The sequence below is a fragment of the Narcine bancroftii genome, chromosome 11 (assembly GCF_036971445.1).
Source record: "Narcine bancroftii isolate sNarBan1 chromosome 11, sNarBan1.hap1, whole genome shotgun sequence".
Classification (NCBI taxonomy): domain Eukaryota; kingdom Metazoa; phylum Chordata; class Chondrichthyes; order Torpediniformes; family Narcinidae; genus Narcine; species Narcine bancroftii.
In genome coordinates this window covers 58,732,078-58,755,772 of record NC_091479.1, presented here as the reverse complement: position 1 = coordinate 58,755,772, position 23,695 = coordinate 58,732,078, and the positions used below count along the sequence as shown (strand labels likewise).

At 42.1% G+C, this 23,695-nt stretch overlaps 1 protein-coding gene across 5 annotated transcripts in view; it reads right to left on the bottom strand.

The window, feature by feature from the left end:
• LOC138745787 (NACHT, LRR and PYD domains-containing protein 3-like) overlaps positions 1–23,695 on the bottom strand; it is a 101,766-nt gene that overhangs the window by 52,653 nt on the left and 25,418 nt on the right. For 4 of the 5 annotated variants that reach the window (XM_069903082.1, XM_069903081.1, XM_069903078.1 and 1 more), the window contains exon 4: positions 9,655–9,742. In XM_069903082.1, the coding sequence (XP_069759183.1) occupies positions 9,655–9,664 (10 nt within the window). In that variant the 5' untranslated portion in view covers positions 9,665–9,742. Of the gene's footprint in view, positions 1–9,654; positions 9,743–15,726; positions 15,881–23,695 lie in introns of all 5 variants that reach the window. The other variant, XM_069903079.1, reaches the window with a different exon arrangement.

The following is a 23,695-nucleotide window of genomic DNA, read 5'->3' as shown; positions in this document are numbered from 1 at the left end:
AGGTGGCAGGTAGTGCAGGGGTGCAGCTTCCATTAGAGTGGAGACCAAGGCCAGTTCGACAGGCCCTCAGCACCACAAGGTGGATGCGATGCCACGAGCCGCTGCACTGACCCTTCCCGTCCTGTGCTCCTCACCCATAGCCCCCCCACCCCGGGGATTTCGTCAACCTTGCCATGATGCATTGTGGGCAACAGGCATGCACATTTCCATAATGCTGGTATTGGCAGAGTGGTTCCAGCTGTGTGGGCAATTATGGGTAACGAAGAAGGCCACGAAGAAGTGACACTATGCTGTGGGTCACAATACCTCATTTTGGGGGGGGGGGGGGTGGAAGGCAATGGCCAAAGGGTGGTGGAGGGGTCACAATACCTCGTTTGGCTGGTGCCGACCCTGGTGGGGACCTTGGACTCCACCATTTTTTCTACAGGAGACCCCTGCTCCAGCATCTCACCGTTTGCTCAAGATTCCATAATCTGCAGTGTTTTTATTTCTATTTTCAAGCCACTGATGTGCAGTGGGACCTGGGGTTCAGGTCCACAGCACCTGAAAAGTAGCCAAACAAATCGATGGGATGGTGAAGATGGTGTGCAGCATCGCTGTGTCTTCTGCCTCGAGGTCAGTGACTTGTAGTGTTGTGCAGGGATCTCTTCTGGGACTCCTGCCCTTGGTGATTTTTATAAATGAGTTAGACAAAGTGGAAGGATAGGTCAGTAAGTTTGCAGATGACACGAAGATAAAGGTGTTTAAGATAGGGTAAAAGGTTGTCATAGGTTGCAACAGGATAGAGAAAGGATGCAGAATTGGGCAGAGAAGTGGCAGATGGAGTTTAATGTGCTTAAGTGTGAAGTGATACAATTCGGAAGATTGAACTTTAAGATGAAGTTCACCTAGTCCTATATATCAACCATTAACAGTGTGGAAGAACAGAGGGAACTTGGAGTAGAGATCCATAGATCTCTTAAGGTTGACGCCCAGATTGACAAGGTGGTTAAAAAGGTTATGGAATGCTGTGTATTAAGTTTTGGTTGCCTCATGACTGAAGCATGTGGAAGCTTTAGAGAGGGTGCAGAAGATATTTACCAGGTTGTTGCCCCTACATCGGAGAACATGTCTTATGAGGGAAGGTTAACACATGTAAGGGTTTTTTTTACTTTGGTGCGAAGATGGATGAGAGGTGACTTAATAGAGGCACGTATAGCTGGTATTTTTTTTTACAGAATGATAGAAAAACGTACAATAGGTCATCTGTACAGGGTGAGGGGAGGAAATTTTAGGGGAGAAGTCAGTACTCTTTTTTTATATATACATAGAGAGTAATGAATGCCTGGAATGCAAAATGACTCTTGAATAAGCAGAGGGGTGCAAGAAAAGTAGAGGCTTATGGGTGTGAGGTAGTGAAGGTTTAGATTGTTGAGTAAGGTTACACAGGTCAGCCCAATATTGTGGGCTGAACATCTTGTGCTGTAATGTTTATAAAACCACACAATAGAATACAACAGCAAAGAAAACAAGCCATTTGGCTATTGTAGTCTGTGCCAAAAACATCATACCACTAGTCCCACTGACCTGCACCCATTCCATAACTCTCCAGACCTCTCCAATCCATGTATCTATCCAGTTTATTTTTAAAACTTAAGAGTGAGCCCTCATTTGCCAAGTCAGATGGCAACTCATTCCACATTGCCACCACTGAATGAAAAAGTTCCCCTAATTCTTTACCTTTTCACCCTAAAGCCATGTCCTCTTGTATTTATCTCCCCTAATCTAAGTGGAAAGAACCTACTTGTATTTACCCTGTCTATACCTCTCATGATTTTGTAAACCTCTATCAAATCTCCCCTCATTCTTCTACACTTCAAAGAATGAAGTCCTAACCTGCTTAATCTTCCCCTGTAACTCAACCCCTGAAGACCTGGCAACATCCTAGAAAGACTGTAGAGAAGATTTACTATCTTACTGATATCCTTCCTGTAGTTTTGCAACCAGAACTGCACACAATACTCCAAATTTGACCTCACCAATGTCTCATGCAACCTCATCATAACATTCCAACTCCTGTACTCAATACTTTGATTTATGAAGACCAAGATGCCAAAAGCTTTCTTCTCAACCCTGTCGACCTGTGACATCACTTTCAGGAATTATGAACCTGAATTCCTTGATTCTCTTGTTCCTCCACTCTCCACAGTGTCCTACCATTTACTGTGTATGTCCTACCTTGGTTTGTCATTCCCAAATGCCACACTTCACACTAAATTCTATCTGACATTTTCTGGCCCATTTTCCCAGTTGGTCCAGATCCCTCTGTATGCATTGAAAATCTTCCTTTCTGTGTCATCGGCAAACTTGTGATCAGCATATTAGTATCATCTACAAACTTGCTGATCCAATTTACTATATCATAATCCAGATCATTGGTATAGACAACAAACAACAATGGTCCCAGCACAGATCTCTGAGGCATAGCTCTCATCACAGGCCTTCAGTCTGAGAAGCAATCACCCAGTACCACTCTGTCTTCTCCCAATCCAGTTTACAATCTCTCCATGGATACATAGTGTCTGAACCTTCTGAACTAACCTCTCATGTGGGACCTCATCAAAGGCCTTATTAAAGTCCATGTAAACAACATGCACATCCTCTCCTTCATCTACTTTCTTGGTAACCTCCTCCAATCTCTTCAAGATTCGTTAAACAGAACATACCATGCACGAACCCATGTTGACTGTCCTTAATCAGCCCTTGGCTGTCCAAATACTTATATATCCTATCTCTCAGAACACCCTCCAATAAATTTATCTACTACTGATATAAGGCCTGTAATTTCTTGGTTCACTTTTGAAGCCTTTTTTAAAACAACAGAACAACATGAGCTACCCTCTAATCCTCAGCACTCACCCATGGATAAGGATGTTTTACATATTTCTGCCAGAGCTCCTGCAATTTATACACTTTCTCCCTCAAGGTCCAAGGGAATACCATGTCAGGACAGGGGGATTTACCTAGCTTTATTCGCTGTAAGGCAGCAAGCCCCTCTCCTCCTCTTTAACTATGTTCCATGACAATACTGCTTGATTCACTTCCTTCCTTATACACTGTGCAAGTTTCCTGAGTAAATACTGATGCATAAAAAAAAATTCAGATCTCCCCCATCTAGTGAGGTTCCACACAAAGACCAATTTTGTCCCTGTCTATCCTTTTACTCTCAATGTACTTGTAGAAGCCCCTTTGGTTTACCTTCACATTATCTGCCAATGCAACCTTGTGTCTTTTTCTTTTCTTACATTTTCCATACTCTTCAAGTACCCCATTAGTTCCTTGTGGCCTATACCTGCTATACACTTCTCTCACCTTAACCAGAATGCCAATATCCCTTGAAAAGCATAGTTCCCTATGCCTGTTAACTTTGTCTATAATTCTGACATGTAAATGTTGCACCTTCAAAATTTTGCCTTTGAAGGATTTCTACTTACTGAACACATCCTTGCCAGAAAACAACCTGTAACATTCCATTCCTCCTAGATTCTTTCTAATTTTCACAAAATTGGCCTTTTATGGCGGCATACATTACTTGTGGCGAACAGGCCCCGCTTGTAACACCATGCTGGTGGGGCAGCTGCGGGAAGATGGTGTCGTCGGAGGATTTGGCAGTACCTTGTGGCTTAGGCCATGGCGCACGCCTCAGGCAGCGTGATGACACCAATGCCTGCATGGGGTGGAGCTCACACCTGCCCTTAAAAGGGAGCGCGCTAAGTTCAAATAAACCAGTTCAACTGAGATCTCGCTGTATCCTGTGGTGTGTTTCAGCGCTTGTAGCTGCCGCTACATTGGTGACCCCAGCGAGTCCAGAAATTTTTCGGGATAAAACAACATGGATTTGGCAGTGGTCAACGAGGTGGCGGTGAAACTACCCCCCATCCTCCCGGATGCATCGCCCACGCACTTGGTTTGGGCAAGTGGAAGGTGCAATTTCATCTCTGGCAGATAACTTCAGACTCAACGATGTTTTACCACGTCATGAGCGCCTTTGACCAAGAAACTGTCACGAGTGTGGATGACCTGATCCACGACCCACCTTAGGAGGGTAAATACCTCTCGCTCAAAAACCTCCTCCTCAGTTCCCTCCGCCTCTCTTGACAACAGCATGCCTCCAGGATGATGCACCTGGATGACAGCCCCGTCCGTTCTCATGGACGAAATGCTTGCAATGGCAGAGGGCCACAAACCCTGCCTGATGTTCGAGCAGGCCTTCCTTGAACAAATGCCGGAAGACATCCAACTCCTGCTAGCGGATGAGGACTTCTCAGACCCATGAAGAGTCGCAGCCCGCGCCAACGTACTTTGGCGAACCAAGCGGGAAAACAAGGCCACCATGAGTCAGGTCATTCACCCTGGACCCCACTGACCGCATGGAGCACAATGCCACTTGGTGCGTCTATCACCAACACTGGGGGGGCCCAAGCCCACAAGTGTAGTCAGCCCTGATCATTTCAATGAAAAGACTTGGCCAGCCGCCGTTGATGGTTGCGATGGCTTGCCATGCTAACGGCTTCCTGCATGTGGCAGATAGCGGCCAACTCTTCCTAGTGGACACCAGAGCTGAGCTGAGCATGCTTCCTCCAATCATCCTGGAGTCCCACACTGTGAGCAGCCAATGGAACTGAGATTAGGAGCTTTTGCATGTAGAACGTTCAGATCCAGCTCGGCAGGGACAAATTTCGCTGGAGGTTCATACTGGCCACGGTGGGTACAGCGATCCTTGGAGCAAACATCCTCTGGGTGAACAGCCTGTTGATTGACCTAAAAGGCAAATGTTTAGTGCATGCCCACACTTTCCAAACTATCTGCCTTGAATCCACAGGCACATGCGACCTGGGACGAGTACACCCACATATTAAATGAATTCCCCACCATCTTGTGGCCATATTCACCTCCGTCATGCCCCAACATGCCGTCTGCCATCATATCTCGACCAAGGACCCCCCACTCCATGCCAAGTCCAGGCGGCTGCAATTGGCTAAGGAGGAGTTCTCCCACCTACAAGAACTGGGGATTGTCCGCAGGTCGGATCGCCCTTGGGCATCTCCAGTACACATGGTCCTGAAGGCCTCCGGGGGCGGATGCCTATGCGGGGACTACCGCCAATTAAACAACGTGACCATTCTGGACTGCACATTCAGGACTTAATGGCCAATTTGCATGGCACTAAGGTTTTCTCGAAGGTCGATCTGGTACCTCATTTGGCCTGTTCGAATTCCTGCGGATGCCCTTCGGCCTCAAAAACGCGGCCCAGACATTCCAATGTCAAATGGACGCAGTGGTCAGAGACTTGGACTTTGTATTTATTTATCTAGACGATATCCTTATCACCAGTCGGGACCATACTGAACACATAGCCCAACTCTGCACACTATTTGCCCGCCTGGCTGAATTGGGCCACACGGTCAATGTGGCCAAATGCCAATTCGGCAAAGAGTCCTTACAGTTCCTGGGCCACACCATCACTGCAGACGGGGTCTCCGCATCACCTGAAAAGGTCGCAGCCATATGCCAGTTCCTGAAACCCCAAGGGCCTACAGGAGTTCATCGGAATGGTCAGTTTCTACCACTGTTTCATCTCAGGGGCAGCCAGCATCATGTGACTGTTGTTCACAATGATTGTCGCAAAAAAAGACACTGGAGTGGACGAATGAGGCCGAAGCAGCTTTTGCAATGACAACAGACTCCCTGGCGAGCAGCCCGCATTTTCATTGGACGTGTCAGCCACGGCCATCGGGGGCAACCTGGAGCAATCGGTAGACAGCCAGTGGCACCCCCTGGCGTTCTTCAGCTGGCACCTCCATCCTCCTGAACTTAAATACTGTGCCTTCAACAGGGCGCTCCTAGCCCTCTATCTGCCCATCAGGCACTTCCGATACTTCTTAAAGGGCAGACCATTCATGGTGTTCACCGATCACAAGCTGCCAAGGACCCCTAGTCGACACGCCAGCTACGGCATCTGTCCTATGTCTCGGAGTTTACCATAGACATTCGACACTGGGTGGGTAAGGACAATGTCGTTGCCGTTGCACTCTTGCAACCCACCATCCACAACTTGACCCCCGGCTTGAACTACACCCAACTAATGCATGCACAAAAAGTGGACTTGGAGATGCAGGCCTTCTGAACTGCCGTCACAGGCCACTGCCTCGAGGAACTAAAACTACCAGACAGCCCCGACATGCTACTCTGTGACGTTTCCACTGGCTCGCCGCATCTGGTAGCTCTGCAGCAAAGATGGACCATGACCTGACATACCCCTCAATCAAGGTCTCGATGCACATGGAGGCAGAGCACTTCATGTGGCTCGGCCTTAAGAAGCAGTTAGCCCAGATGGCACAGAATTCCAAAGTTCAATGCTACTTAAACCCCCGGTGCAACAATTCGACCCCCCCACCCCCCCACCCACCCCAACCAGCCAAGAGATTTCAGCATATCCATAATCGACATCCTGCGCTCCCTACCGGCATCCAGGGACGTCCACTACCTATTAACTGTGGTCAACCACATGACGAGGTGGCTGGAAGCCATTCCGCTCAAAGATATTTCCACTGAGTCCAGTGCCAGAGTGCTGCTCGCCCACTGGATTGCCAGGTTCGAGCGACCGGCACCCAATTCACGTTTGCTCTCTGGTCACATCTGGGGAACCTCCTGGGGATCAAGCTTCACCACACCACCGCTTATCATCCCCAGGCCAACAGACTCGTGGAGTGTGTCCACCAACACCTCAAGTCGGCCCCCATGGCGTGGCTCAACAGCCCCAACTAGCCAGACAAATTGCCCTGGGTTCTGCTTGACATCAGAACGGCCCCTAAGGAAGACTTACAGGCATTGTCCACAGAACTGGTCTACAGCACACCGCTGTTGCTACCTGGCAGGTTCTTCAGCCCAAACACGGACTATGGCACCGGGGACCAAGCACTCCTGGCAGACTTGTGGGTCAAGCTAGCCTCACTGGCACACCCTCCATCTTCCCATCACGGCAACCAACTGATATGCATCCCCAAAGAGCTGGCTACGACAAACTTTGTATTCTTCCGGCGAGCCAACCAGTGCTGACTGCGTAACCCAAACGACGTGGTCAGCCACCCAAGCAGCAAGACGCGCAGGCGCACATCATGCATAGTGAACTGGCCCTGCTTGTAACTCCGCGCCGGCAGGGCAGCTACGGGAAGGTGGCGCCGTCGGGGGTTTTGCAGTACCTCGTGCCTCAGGCAGCATGATGATGTCACCGCCTGTGACGGGTGGAGCTCACATCTGCCTTTAAAGGGGCGCACGTGAAGTTCAAATAAACCAGTTCAACTGAAACCCTGCTGTGTCCTGTGATGTGCTTCAGTGCTTGTAGCTGTCGCTACACTTTCTCCAATCTCGAGGACCAGACCCATCTTTACTTATAATTAATTTAAAAAATTATGGTCTCTGGACGCAAAATGTTCGCCTACACATACATCTGTCACCTGTTCTGTCTCATTCTGTAATAGGAGTTCAAGTGTTGCATCCTCTCCCATTGGTACCTCTATATTATTGATTTAGAAAACTTTCCTGAACACATTTGACAAACTCCAAGCCATCCAGCCCTTTTACATTATAGGAGTCCCAGTCAATATGTGGAAAATTAAAATCTCCCACTATTACAACTTTCTGTTTCTTACATTGTTCTGCTATCGCTCTACAGATTTGCTCCTCCAATTCTCTCTGACTATTGGGTGGTCTATAATACAACCCCATCAGGGTGGTTTCACCTTTCCTGTTGCTCAACTCTACCCATATGGCCTCTGTAGTTCAGCCCTCTGGGTTGTCCAGTCTAAGCATAGCTGTGCTATCTTCCCTGACTAACAATGCCACTCCTGCCTCTTTCATCCCTCCCCCTCTATCACATCCGAAATAACAGAACCCCAGAAAATTGAGCTGCCAGTCCTGCCCCTCCTGCAACCAAGTTTCACTAATAGCAATGGTGTCATAATCTCACAAGCCAATCCATGACCTAAGGTCATCTGCCTTTCTGACAATACTCCTTTCACTGAAATAAATACTCCTGACAATTTTTCTATCACTTACAAATCTTGCCTAAAATCTTTCATTAATCAGGTCATTGTCCAAATTATTCTTCAGCTATATGAAACTTTTGTTCAAATGCACTTGGTGTGTAATTCTGGTCATCCTATGCCATAAAGAATGTGGAGATTTTAGAAAGGAAGAAGATATTTCCTGGATCATGAGGTCTGAACTATAAAGAACAGTTGGGCTGTTTTCTCTAGAGCAACAAAGGCTGAGGGGGTGACCCAAGAGAATATAGTAACATTAGGAGAAGCATTAACAAAGTAGACAGTCAGAGTATTCCTTCCAGGATAAAATGTCAAGGACTAGAGGACATGAATGGAAGGGGGAAAAGGTTAAAAGAGATGTGCAGTAATGGAAGCAGATCCAAATAGTAGCATTCAAGAGCCTCCCAGAGAGACACATGAATGTGCAGGAATGGAGGGATATGGATGATGTACAAACAAATAAATTTAGGTTAATTTGGGAAAACACAAAATTCTGGAGAAGCTCAGCAGGTCAAACAGCAAAGGAAAAGATGATTTCCTACGTTTTTATGTTGTTCTGACAATGAAAGTTATTGTCACATACATTGAACAATGTTATATGTATACCAATATTCTTACTTGCTGCAGCCAAATACTTTTGAAAATAACTACAAAAACTAAAAAAGGCACAATGGTATAAACAATTAAAGCAGTGATTTATAAACTTCCTCCCTAAACTCACATTCTACCATAAGCATTCCCTATGAGAATCACTGCTCTAGACCCATTTCCTTCTGAGTTATGAAACTGCACATAACTAGTCAATTAAGGATGATTAAAAGAGTGGTTTTCAAACCTTTTTCTTCCCACTCATACTACCTTAAGCAATCCATGGCATAGGGAATACTTCAGATGGTATCTGAGTTTGGGGGGGGGGGTGTGGGTGGGTGTTGGGCAGTTTAAAAACCAGTGAATTAAAGACACAATAAACACAAAATGGATAGGCAATAATTATTCAGTTATTGTAGTGCAAAAAAAAAGTGAGTTTGGAGTAGTTCAGACAATCTGAAGCCTCTGCATCCCTGGGCAGTCGAATTCTCAAACCAGGCTGATAAGAACATGTGTGATAAAAATGAGAAATAGGAGCAGGAGTTGGCCATCTGGCCATCGAGCCTGCTCAACCATTCAATGTGATCATGGCTGATCTGATGACAGGTTCATCTCCACCAAACTCCCTTTTCCCCATATCCCTTAATTCCCTTAGTATGTAAAAATCTATCCAATCTTGTCTTAAATATATTTACTGTCTTCACCTCCACTGTTTCAATGGGCAAAGAAATCCATAGAGTCATCACCTTCTGGAAAAAGAAGTGATCCAACCAGTCAGGATACTTTCAGGAACACACCTGCAGAAGTGTTGAACAACATGCCAAATCCTCAGAGAAAGTAAAACCGTTGGTATGCCTTTGTGGCAGTTGTCTCATTGTGCTGGCTCCAGGAACTTGAGGTTCTGACCTGCTCTATCTCCATCCCATGAGTGAGATCCGTGTCAGGAGGGAGTTGTAGCATTTTGATAAATATTCAAACTCACCTGTTTCCATTTCAATTCTTTTTAAAGATGTTGAATTTTCTTCACTTGAACATTAAGACAGTTGGCGAAAGTATTTCCCAGCTCTGGTCTAAACATAACGAGAGAAGGAGATCCATCATTGAAATGAAAAAGGAAGCGGCAATGATGTTGGAAATGAGCTTTTATGGGGGCCATGAGTGGGCGGGGCATGAGGGGGGTAGGAGAGCAGGCGGGGATCATAAGGGGAGAGGAGAGTAGGCAGGGGCCATGAAGGGTGGGGAAGAGAGCGGGCGGGGGCCGCGAGGGAAGGAGGGAGGAGAGCGGGCGGGGGCCGCGAGGGAAGGAGGGAGGAGAGCGGGCAGGGGCCGCGAGGGGAGGAGGGAGGTGAGCGGGCGGGGGCCGCGAGGGAAGGAGGGAGGAGAGCGGGCTGGGGCCGTGAGGGAAGGAGGGGGGAGAGCGGGCGGGGGCCACAAACTATGAGTGGGGAAATGGCCAAGAAACCATTGCTCCTTCATGTTACAAAATGTAATCAAAGGGAAGGCCCAGCAGGCTTACTCTGCCCTTAAAATTCAACAAGCTACTAATTATGATACTGTGAAGGAAACTGCTCACGACTTATGAATTAGTTCCTGAAGCTTGTAGACAAATATTCAGTAATTAGAGAAAAATCGGTGACAGTCTTATATGGATTTTGCATATGACAAAGCTGTGTGCTTTGACCGATGGTGCACATCAAAATAAATAAACGGTAACTGTAACAGACTGAAATAGTTGATGGAAATTAAAAGGAGTGTTCCTAATGACATAAAAACGTATTTAGATGAAAAGGGAGTGGAAATATGGCAAAAGACTTGTAAGTCAGCAGTTGAGTACACTTTAACTCATAAGTTTGAATTTGTACCCCATACAACTTTCCGAAAGGATAATGTGGAATAAGCTTAAAAAAAATAAATGGGGCAGTAATGCTAGGGCTAAAGCAGAAGGAAAGGAAAGGAAAAATCTTAAGGTTCACTTTGCTACTAGTGTAAGAAACTTGGTCATATGTGTTTCATCTTGTATTCATATGTGTGAGTTCTGAGACAACACATGAATGAAGGAAAAGGTGTCGTAAACAGCACCATGAGCCATGCCATGAGGCTACGTCTCCATTATAGATCCAGCATACTGTGTGTCCTGCTCTGTCAGTCCCTGCTGGCAGCCAAATCTAATTGCTAGTTGCCTTGCAACCAGGATCACCATCATTACACCTTCCTTCCTTAAAACAAAAGTAGCTTACTTTTAATTAACATGTTTTCTTTGGATAACTCTGCAATTTTAAATTTAATAACAGGAACTTCCATTTTCATTACTATCAACATTGTTAACATTTTTTAAACTTGTTTTGTATGTTCACATTTACATACACTAAAACTTGAAGAGTGAATAAGATGGCACTACTTCATTCCACAACAAAAGTCTCTTAGGAAGATTCATGTCTTGACGATCTGATTGATTATCCTTGAATCTGAGTCGTTGCCTCGATGATGTCTTCACAAATGTGCATTCAGGCCATTCAACAGTATCGATCTTTCCATCTACTGTGGCTGGTTCCATTTGAAGGTCCCAACGATTTCTTTGCAGAACAGCACCTTCATCTGTCTGAATGGTATACGGTCTTGGTTGGACTTCACTAAGGACAGTTTCCTTCTGAGACCATAATTTTGTTTTGTCCTTTAGCCGTACTTGGTCACCAGTGTAGGTTTTTTGCTCCACCGTCAAAGTAACACTTTTGCTTTTCTTTCTGTTGTTCTTTGAACTTCCTCACTTTCTCCCCCTCTTCTTTTTAGGAGGTTCTCCTGAATTGGTAGGTTTGATCTTAGCCTATGTCCCATAATGAGTTGTGCTGGTGACATACCACACTCGAGCGGCATTGTGCATGTTCTGGTAGAAGTCTGCTCCACTGTCTTTTGCCTTGTTCATCAGTCTTTTCACAATCTGTACTGATTTTTCCATTAGACCACTGGACTGGAAAATGAGGTCTTGACGTGGTGTGTACAAAGTCCTACTCTTTGGCACACTGTTGGAACTTTAAATTGCAAAACTGGGGTCCATTGTCTGTGAAGACCTTGCTTTCCATGTCTGGAGAATATGGCTTTCATAATTCTTATTACAGTGTCTGCAGTGGTGGTGTTCAATCTACACACCTCTGGATACAGGGAGTAATAGTCTGTGACTAAAAGATGGTCCTTCCCTTGAAGGTAGGTCAGCGCCTACCTTCTGGTAAGGTCTGTGTGGTGCTGGATGTGGCTTTAGTGGTTCTTCAGGATTGCTTGCTTGCACATTGTACAGTTTGAGACTTCATTTGTTATATCATTGTTGATTCTTGGCCAGTACATTACCTCTTGTGATTTTTCTTACACTTTTCAATTCTGAGATGTCCTCCATGGATCCTTTTTAGCATCTCTTTTCTCAGACTCTTTAGGATAAGGATTTTACTTCCTTTGTAAATGATGTCTTCAACCACTGATAGTTCCGCTCTGCAGTTCCAATACTTTGCAATGTCAGATGTTTGGCCATCCATCCAAGATGTTTTTTTTCTCAGTTGTCCCAGTGTTTCATCTTTGTTTGTCTCTGACTTAATGAGCTCCATATTTGCATCTGATATGGGCAGCGCGCTTGTGATGCTGTCCACAAAGGCTTTCATGTCTTCATCCATCTTGGTGTTTGCGGGCTCTCTCGTGACAACAGCTCGAGACAACATGTTTGCTGTATAAATTAGCTTACCCGGAGTGTACCCTACATTCAGTCTAATCATTATTCTTTGTATTCTCAGTGGACATTCATTTAATGGTTTTGGAACAATGCAATGAAGGGCTTATGGTCAGTCTCGACACTGATTGCTTGTCCTGACACAAACTGATGAAATATTTCACAGGCGTATGTGATGCTGAGTAGCTCCTTTTTAGTTTGAGAGTATCGCGTCTCCAAGTCTGTCATTGAGAGTGATGCATATGTACGTTTTGCCAGTCATCATATTTTTGCAGAAGAACTGCACCAAGCCAACTATATGATGCATCTGATGATATCTTGATGGGTCTCGCTGGGTCATAAAACCTCAGAACTGGTTCCTCTGTGAGTAGTTTCTATAGTTCGCTCCATGACTATTCATGCTCATTCAATGTTCTTTTCTGTTTGTCTTCTCAATGGAACCATCTTTTCTGAGAGGTTGGTTATGAATTTACCTGTATAGTTAATCATTCCATTAAACCTCTATATATCCTTTTTGCATTGTGGCCTTGGCATGTTCCCAATGGACCTTTCTGAAATCTGGTATGATGTCCTCACTGCCAATAATATTTCCTACAAATGTTAGTTGTGTCATCCCAAGCTGGCATGTCTCTTTTCAGCTTCAGGTTTGCTTTCCTTGTTGCTTCCAGCACTTTCCTTAGTCTTTCATCATGCTCCATTCTCGTGGTTCCCCATACTATGATGTATCCATTGAGATATCAATTCCATCCAGGTGCTCATAGACCACATGGATAGTTTTGTGATACACTTCAGGAGCTTAGGCAATTCCGAATGGTAACCTTTGGAATCTGTATCTACCAAATGGACTATTGAACGTGCACAGTCTTGAACTTGCTTCATCCAATTTTAAGTGCCAAAATCCCGATGATGCATCTGACTTGATGAAAAACTTTGCATTTGCAAACTGTGACATGATTTCTTCACAGATGGGAAGCTTAAAGTGTTCTCTTTATTACTCAGTTTTGATCTCTTGAATCCATGCAAATTCTAAGCTTTCCATTCTTTTTGTCCACAATGACGAGTGAACTTGCCCATTCCATTGGCTCATCTATCTTCTGAATCACATACCGGCTTTCCATCCTGTCCAACTCTGCTTTTAGTTGCTTTTGAAGTGAAAATTGAACTTTTCTGCATGGATGTATTATTGGTGACACATATTTATCCACTTTAATCGTGTGTTCTCCTGGAAGGCAGCCTAGACCCTGAAATAGGTCATTGTACTCTTTCATGAGTTCATCACAGACTGTCTCTCCTTCACTTTCCACCACGAGGACTCTTTTTACTAGGTTTAGTTTCTCACAGGCTGTTAAACATACTATGGCCTGTACATCCTTTGGTACAGTGAATGTTGTGCTTTGCCCTTGTGTTTTACCTTGACCATGCATTCTCCTTGCATTGGTATATCGGTACCTGAATATCCTGTCTTCTTTACATCTTTGGTCTGGGTCTAATTTTCATAAAATCAGTCTCTATATATTAATTTGTGCTCCAGTATCCAATTTAACTAAAATGTATATGCCATTCACTTTTAGTCTCAACATCCAGTCTGATTCCTTTTGTTTTCAGTCACAACATCAACATAGGATTCCTCCATCTCCCTTTCAATTTCTTCAAGAACCTTGCTTTGTTGTACTTGGTTTCTACAGCAATGGGTATAATGGTTGCTTTTGTTGCACATATAGCATGTTTTACTGTATGCTGGATATTTTTTTGAGAAGTGTTGTGAACCACATCGACGACATGGCCTTCAAATGTCCCATTCATTTTTGTTCGCTGGCCACAGCTCTTTCCACTTTGGTGGGCTTTTTGTTAAACGGTTTATGTCTGTTCTTGCTCACTGCATCCACATTGCAGCTGGTTTCACTGAACAGCTCTTTTGCCTGTGTTTTTAGTTTCTGCAGCTCTACAGAGTGCCATGGCTTTTTCCAGCTTTAGATTTTGCCTTCTTAGCAGTCTTTCCCTTAGACTATTATCTGGAATACCACACATGTTTTTCAGCGAGTCAGTCAATCCAGCAAATTCACACATTTTGCTTCTGTTTCTCAATTCAGTCACATACTGATTGATACTTTCTTACATTTTCTGTGTACATATGTAAAATCTGTGCCTCTCAAACGTCACGTTACGTTTATGTATGCAGTATGCCTCAAACTGTTACATTATTTTTTTCCAGTTTCATTTTGTCTCCTTCAGCAGCAAATGTGAAGTTATTATACACCTCCAGGGCTTCATCACCCACTACATGTAAGAAAACTGATGCTTTTCTCGTCAGCTCCGACTGCCATTAAATACAAAGTGCTGTTTAAATCTGTTCCAATTTTCAGCCACATTACCTGTCAGCTGAAGTTACGCTGGTGGATGTAATCCTTCCATTTTTCACTGTGTTGGCTTCTCCTCACTGATCAGTTGCTGACTTTAGATTTTACCTTTTAAAGTATTTCCTTCTAATTTCCTTCATCCCACTTCTGACACCATGCTTCATCTTGTATTTGTATGTGTGAGTTCTTATATAACACATGGATGAAAGAAAAGGTTCTTTAAAGTTATTGTAAACAGCACCATGAGGCTGCAAATCTCCATTACAGATCCAGCGTACTGTGTCTCTTGCTGTGTCAGCCTATGCTGGCAGCCAAGTATAATCAATAATAAGACATTGCTAGTTGCATTGCAACAAAAATCCTCATCATAACAGTGTGATAGCAAATTGTCCTGTGTTGAAAAAGGAGGCCATCAGATGACTATATTCAAAGAGATAAAGCACATGGAAGTTGAAAAAAAGTCTGAACCTGCTGGTAAAATTCAGATGGAATTCGAGCCTTTGGTGTCTGAGGGTAAGATTTCATTCGAGGAAGGGTCACAACAGGTGAAAGTAAAAATCCTAGTAGGAATTTCTTCAGCCAGAGGGTGGTAAATCTGTGGAATTTGTTACCTCAGGTCAGATCAATGGGTGGACTTAGAGATTGATAGGTTCTTGATTAGCTGAGGCATCAAAGGTTAATAGAGAGAAAGTTGGACAGTGGAACTGAGTGGGAAAATAGATCAGATTTCAGATTTATTGTCAAAGTACATACATGATATCACATACAACCCTGAGATTCCTTTTCCTGTGGGCCAGGCAGAATTACCACTAATTGTAAGTGCAAAATATAAACTGTATATAACGAAAAACATGTAAACAAAGAATTGTAAACAAACTGACTGCAATAAAGAGAATAAAAAATAAAAAAGAGAAAGTGCACAAGTTTCCTTAAATGAGTCTCTGATTGACTTTGTCATTGAGGAGTCTGATGGCAGCTATTACTGAACCTGGTGGTGGGAGTCTTGTGACACTGACACCTCTTTCCCGACGGCAGTAGTGAGAACAGAGCATGGGCTAGCTGTTATGGATCCATGATGATTGCTGCTGCTCTCCGAAGGCAGTGTTCCCTGTACATGTTCTCGATAGTGGGGATGGTTTTGACTGTAATTTTTTAAAATTTTTCACACTGTGAACCATATCAATCAAAATACATACAAACATTTCCCTCTTAAATATGCACAGTGGCATTTTCTCCCCCTTTCCCCCCCTACCTTCCTTCCCCCCTACCCACCCCCCTCCAAACCCATTAAAGGTTCAACATATACAATAAAACCATTAAACAATGATATCACACAATGAAAATAAACAAGAAAATTGTGTCATCTACTTTTACACACTAGATCAAGTCATTTTGTCTTCTTATCATTTTAGGGGGTGGAGGTCCAAGGAAAGCCCTCTTTGTTGTGTTCCATGTACGGTTCCCAAATTTGTTCAAATAATGTGACTTTATTTTTTAAATTATACATTACTTTTTTCCAATGGAATACATTTATTAATTTCTATGTACCATTGCTGTACTCTCAGACTCTCTTCTGATTTCCACGTTGACATACATTTTTTTGCTACGGCTAAGGCTATCATAATAAATCTTTTTTGCACTTCATCCAGTTTGAGGCCTAATTCTTTACTTCTTATATTACTTAGAAGATAGATCTCTGGATTTTTTGGTATGTTGCTTTTTGTGATTTTATTTAATACCTGATTTAGATCTTCCCAAAACTTTTTCACTTTCTCACATGCCCAAATTGTATGTACTGTCGTTCCTATTTCCTTCTTATAGCGAAAACATTTATCTGATAATGTTGGATCCCATTTTTAAAAAAACTTTTGGGGCGTGATATATAACCTGTGTAACCAATTATATTGTATCATGCGTAACCTCATGTTTATTATATTCTTCATAGTTCCAGAGCATAACTTTTCCCATTTTTCATTTTTTAATCTTTATGTTTAAATCTTTTTCCCAGTTTTGTTTGGGTTTATAGCTTATTTCATCATTTTCCTTCTCTTGCAGCTTGATGTACATATTTGTTATAAATCTTTTTATTATCATTGTTTCTGTAATCACATATTCAAAGCTGCTTCCTTCTGGTAATTCAGTCTGTTTCCCAATTTGTCCTTTAAGTAGGCTTTCAGTTGATGGCATGCAAACATTGTACCATGAGTTATTCCATATTTGTACTTCATTTGTTCAAATGTTAATAAATTATTTCCCAAAAAACTATTTTCTATTCTTTTAATTCCTTTTCGCTCCCATTCTCTAAAGGAAAGGTTATCTATTGTGAAAGGGATTAGTTGATTTTGCGTCAATAATAATTTTGGTAGTTGGTAATTTTTTTTTTCCTTTCCAAGTGAATCTTCTTCCATATATTGAGTAAATGATGCAGTACTGCACCAGTTTTTCATCCCACTTATAAAGTATATTTTCTCCCCTATTTTATCTACCTTTATCTTAGTCCAATCTGGTTTTTCCCTCGTCTGATAAAAAACCTTAATTGTGCTGCTCTATAATAATTTTTAACGTTTAGTAACTGCAAACCACTTTGTTTGTACCACTCTGTTAATTTAACTAATACTATCCTCGGTTTTCCCCCTTTCCCTAAGAATTTCCTTATTATTCTCTTTAGTTCATTGAAGAATTTCTCGGTTAAGGGAATTGGTAACGATTGAAATAGGTATTGTATCCTTGGGAAGACATTCATTTTAATGCAATTTACCCTCCCTATCAATGTTAGTGGCAATTCTTTCCAATGTTCTAAGTCTTCCTGTAATTTCTTTATTAATGGCTGATAATTTAATTTGTATAGTTGGCTTAAATTATAATCTAATACCTAGGTATCGGATTGCTTGCGTTTGCCATTTAAATGGTGATTCTTTTAAAAATTCTGTGTAATCCGCATTATTCATTGGCATTGCTTCACTTTTATTTGCGTTGATCTTGTACCCCGATATTTCTCCAAACTCCTTCAATTTCTTATGTACTTCTTTTATTGATATTTCTGGTTCTGTTAAATATACTGTGATGTCATCTGCAAATAGACTGATTTTATATTCCTTCTCTTTTATTTTTATCCCTTTTATTTTATGTTCTTATCAGTTCTGGCAATGGTTCTTTTGCTAAAGCGAACAGTGAGGGAGATAGTGGACATCCCTGCCTAGTTGACTTACTTAATTTAAATTGGTTAGATACATATCCATTTACTGTGATCTTCACCAATGGTCCATTATATAATGCTTTAATCCAATTAATATATTTTTCTGGTAGGTTGAACCTCTGTAATATATTGAATAAATAATTCCATTCTACCCTGTCAAAGGCTTTTTCTGCATCTAAAGCAATAGCCACTGTTGGTATTTTATTTCTTTGAACTGCATGAATTAAATTAATGAATTTAGACATTATCCGCTGTTCGTCTTTTCTCAATAAATCCAATTTAATCTTGTTTTACTATTTTTGGTACACAGTCGGCCAATCTGTTTGCTAATAGTTTTGCTATTATCTTATAATCTAAATTAAGTAGAGATATTGGTCTATACGATGCTAGCTTTAGTGGATCTTTCCCCGTCTTTGGTATTACTGTAATTATTGCTATTTTGCATGAATCTGGCATGTTTTGTGTTTCTTCAATCTGGTTCATTACTTCCAGGAAAGGAGGAAGGAATTCTAAATGTTTTATAGAATTCTATTAGGAATTCATCCTCTCTAGGCGTTTTATTGTTCGGCAGCTTTTTTAATATATCCTGTATTTCCTCTATTTCAAATGGTTTTATCAACTTGTTTTGCTCCTCTTCTTGCAATTTCAGCAGTTCAATTTTAGCTAAAAACTATTTTGTCTTTTTCCCTTCATTCTCAGTTTGGTATAATTGTTCATAAAATTCCTTAAAGTTCTCATTAATCTCCATTGGATTATATGTAATTTGTTTGTCTTTTTTCCTTGATGCCAATACAGTTCTTTTAACTTGTTCTGTTTTAAGATGCCAGGCTAATATTTTGTGCGTTTTTTCGCCTAGCTCGTAATACTTTTGCTTTATTTTCATTATGTTCTTGTCCATCTTATACATTTGCAATGTTTCGTATTTTATTGTCCGCCAATTTTCTTTTTGTTATATCTTCCCTTGTTGCTAGTTCTTTTTCTGTACTTACTATTTCCCTTCCCAACTGTTCTATTTCCCGATTGTAGCCCTCTAATGAAAACTTTAATTGCATCCCACAATATAAATTTCTCTTTCATTTATTTCAAAGTACATTTTAATTTGGCGTTCAATAAATTCTCTAAATTCCTGTCTTTTAAGTAGCATGGAGTTTAATCTCCATCTATATATTCTTGGTGGGATGTCCTCCAGTTCTATTGCTAATAACAGGGGTGAGTGATCAGATAGCAATCTAGCTTTATATTCAGTTTTCCTAACTCCCCCTTGAATATGGGCTGACAACAAAAACAGATCAATCCTTGAGTATGTTTTATGTCTACTCAAATGAGTATTCCTTCTCCCTTGGGTGGTGCCTCCTCCATATATAAGTTTCATTTCCCGCATTGATTTAACCATAAATTTGGCCACTTTATTCTTTTTGCTCATCTTTTGTCCAGTTTTATCACACTTTGGGTCCAAATTAAGGTTAAAATCCCCTCCTATCAATAAATTCCCCTGCGTATCTACAATCTTCAAAAAATATCTTGCATAAACTTTTGATCCTCATCATTAGGTGCATATATATTGATCAAATTCCAGAATTCTGAATATATCTGACACTTTATCATTACATACCTCCATGCTGGATCTATTACTTCTTCCTCTATTTTGATTGGTACATTTTTTTTAATTAATATAGCTACACCATGGCTTTTGAATTATATGATGCTGCCACTACGTGCCCTACCCAGTCTCATTAATTTATTATGTTCCACTTCAGTTAGATGCGTTTTCTGCACAAATGCTATATCTATTTTTTTCTTTTTTCAGTAAATTTAGTAGCCTCTTCCTTTTAATTTGGTTATGTATTCCATTAATATTTATAGTTATATAGTTCAACATGGCCATCTCATACTCTGTTTACAGCTGATTTCTGCTTCCTCACCACCACCTTCCCCCTTTTCCCCATTTTCATCTCTCAGTTTTCCCTTTTTGAATTCAATGTATGACAACACTTCTAAAACATAAAAATACTTCCACATCTAAAATTCCCTTAACCTCAAGTGTTCCCACCACCCCCCACCCCCGAGTTTCCCCTTGTCGGGCAATCACAACTCTCTTCTCCATTTGAATTGCGAACCGACTCGCGTCAACTGATTTCGCAGTGACTGTTATTCTCTCCCACCCAACCCCCTCCAGAAGACTTCTATCTTCACATTTAACAAATCACATCCTCTTTCCCCCCCCCTTACTTCCCTTTTATTTCCCTTCTTTAGTTCTTATTTATACATTATTTTTACATCTTTATATGTAGTTTGTTGTTGTTCTTCCTTCTTGTTACCTCTCTTCATCTCTCCTTCTGTCCTGCAGGCATTCTGCAAATTCTCGTGCTTTCTCAGGATCCGAGAACAGTCTGTTTTTCTCCCCCGGGATAAATATTTTAAGCACAGCTGGATATCTTAACATAAATTTATAGCCTTTTTTTCCCCATAGGATCAATTTTGATGTGTTAAACTCCTTCAACAACCCATGTTCAAAACTTGTGTCTGGGTAAAAAATATTTTTTGACCCTTGTATTCCAATGGTTTTTTGCCTTCTCTAATTTTATTCCTTGCCCTCTCCAGTATATCTTGTCGTGTATCTCAGAAATTTTACTAAAACAGATCTTGATTTTGGTTGTGGCTGTGGTTTCAGGGCTAGTGTTCTGTGTCTCCTTTTTATTTCCATTCCTTCCTGTATTTCTGGCATTCCCAGGACCTTTGGGGTTCATTCTTTCATAAATTCTTTCATATTTGTGCCTTCTTCGTCTTCCTTTAGGCCCACTATCTTTATGTTGTTTCGCCTACTATAGTTTTCCATTATATCAAACTTTTTTGTCATTGTCTTCCAATTTTCTTCTTGTCATTCACTTCCATTTCTACAACCATTTCTCGTTCTTCCACATTTTCTAATCCTTTCCCTACATCTGTCATGACCAACACTATTCTACTCACTTTTCCTTCTGTACTTTTCAGTTCACTAAATTCTAATGTTTTCATTTGTTCTTGAAAATTTTTTACTGTTCATCTATTTTACCTTCTATTCCTCTGCAGAGCTTTGTCTTCTTCCTCTTCTTCTGTGTCTGTACCTGTGTTTGTGTCTTCTACTTCTCTTCCTTGTATCTGCGTCTCCTCTGACTTTCTTGTTGAGCTCCTTGTCTCAGTTTGCTGGGTGTTTTATTGCATGGCTTCTTGCTGTTGGTCCTCTTCTTCTGGGCTAGTTATCTGTTGGGCCTCCTGTTGCTGTTCTTCTTTCCTATCACTCCCTTTCCTGTCACTTTCCTCTTCCAGCTGAGAGCCCTGCTGTCAGACATCTCTCAGCTGGTTGCACTGTGTTAGTTCTCAGCTGGGCCCCCCTTCCGTCAGTATTTTCTTTTTCCTTAGTGTGCGCACATCTGTTTGGCTCAGAGAGCCATTTTTGCAGTCCAGTGGTCAGGAGGTCGCGACTCTGCAGGATCGTCACCAACCTCAGGGAGCGGGCTCTTTCTCTTCCTGTGTCTTCTTTTTTTCCCTGTTGTTTTTGCTTTTTCCTTCTTGGGTGCCATTTTCTTTCTTTTCTCCACAACTATCTTTTATTTGTTGTGTTTTGTGTTTCTTGAACTTTGTATTTCCTTCACTTTATTTCTTCTTTTCTGGAGAGGGCTGGTATTCTCCTACCGGCCACTACTCCATCACGTGACTCCTCCGTCCACTACCTTTTTCTGGGCTTTACGCTCAGGGGTATTGGTGTTTACATATCAGACCGTAATGTAGCCAGTCAGCACACTCTCCACCACACCTCTGCAAAAATTTCCCAGAGTTTCTGATGTCATGCCAAACCTCTGCACACTCCTTTGGAAGTTGAGGCGTTGATGTGCTTTCTTCATAATGCCATTGCTGTGTTAGGTCCAGTATAGATCCTCCGAGATAGTGAATCCCAAAAACTTAAATTTGCTCACCCTCTGATCCCCCAATGATCACTGGATCGTACACCTCTGGATTTCCTTTCCTGAATTAAACAATCAGCTCATTAGTTTTGGTGATATTCAGTGCAAGGTTGTTGCTTTTGCACCATTCAGCCTATCTCCATCCTGTATGCTGCCTTATCCCTTTCCTTTATACAAATCGTGGTATTGTCGGGAAATTTCTAGAGGGTGTTATTGTCGTATCGAGCCATAGAGCCAGGTGTAAAGTGAACAGAGCAGGGGTTAAGAACACCGTCCTGTGGTGCTCCAGTTCTGATGAAGATTGTGGAGATGTTCTTACCAATCCTCACTGATTGTGATCAGATGAGATGAGGAAAAACAAGATCCAATTACACATGGGATGTTGAGTCCCAGGTCTTGGAGTTTGCTGATCAGTTTTGTGGGGATGATGATGTTAAATGCCGAACTGTAATCGATAAAGAGCATCCTGATATATGCATCTTTGCTGTCCAGGTGTTCCAGGGTTTTGTGTCGAGCCAATGAGATGGTATCCGCTGTAGATCTGTTACTACAATAGGCAAACTAGAATGTTACTGAATGTCAGTGAAATGTCACCGCTCAGACAGGAGCGGATATGTTTCATCATCAGCCTTTCAAAACACCATCACTGTTGATGGAAGTGCTACTGGTCGATAGTCATTAAGGCAGGTTACTGCACTCTTCTTGTGTCAATGGCTATGAATGATGGCTGTTTGAAACATGAGGGTACCACACCCTGCTGGAGTGAGATATTGAAGATATCCATAAATACATTGGTAAGTTGGCCAGTGCAGATTTTTAATACTTGGCCAGGAATTCCATCCGGGCTGGATGCTTTACTCAGATTCACTCTCCTGAACGTAGCACACATGTCATCTTCAGATACGGACAGGATGGGATCATCAGGAGACGTGGGGGTGTGGAGGGGTGGTTATTTGCTGCTACTGGCATCAAATTAGGTGTAGAAGGCATTGAGTTCATCTGGAGAGAGTGGAGAGAGGCTTTGTTGACTGCTACTTTACCTGATTTGGCTTTGTAGCAGGTTTTGACATTTAGGCCCTGCCACAGCTGTCAGGTGACCCTTGTTGCTTCCATTTTCATCTGGAATCAGCTCATAATTAATTGGTGGGGCAGACTCAGTGGGCTGAATTTCTATTTCAAAGTAGATTTCAGAGACAGATAGCAGTGGAGACTGCTGCTTACTCTTCGTGATATATCAAATGAAATAAAGTTTGTGAAACGATACTCGAGGTCTCCGATCAATTACTTTTGTTGAAAGTTCCACAGTAAATAAACAAACCGACAACATAATCCCATCACAAGTCTCATTTTCCCCTCCCCGCTTTCCACAGGTACGCCTTGCTGCAGGACTCCCTTGCCCATTCATACCTCCCCAATCATTCCCTCAGTACTGTTACTCCAAGAAATGCTGTACTTGTGCTCACACCACCATTTGGGGTAACATTTCACGTGAATATGTTGGGGTCATCTACTGCAGATAGCAGTTGATAGAATCATAGAATGCTACAGCACAGGGAACAGGCCATTTGGCCCTTCTAGTCTGTGCCAATCATTATTTCACTAGTCCCATTAACCTGCTCCCATTCGATAACCCTCCAGACTTATTCTATGCATGTATCTATTCAATTTATTCTTCAAACTTGAGATTAGCTCCCATTTACCACATCAGATGGCAGTTCATTCCACACTCCCACCAGTCCCCTAATGTTTCCCTAATCGTGGGGAGATAAAGCTAAAAAGAAATGGATAACAGAAGAAATTTTGAATCTTACAAACAGAGA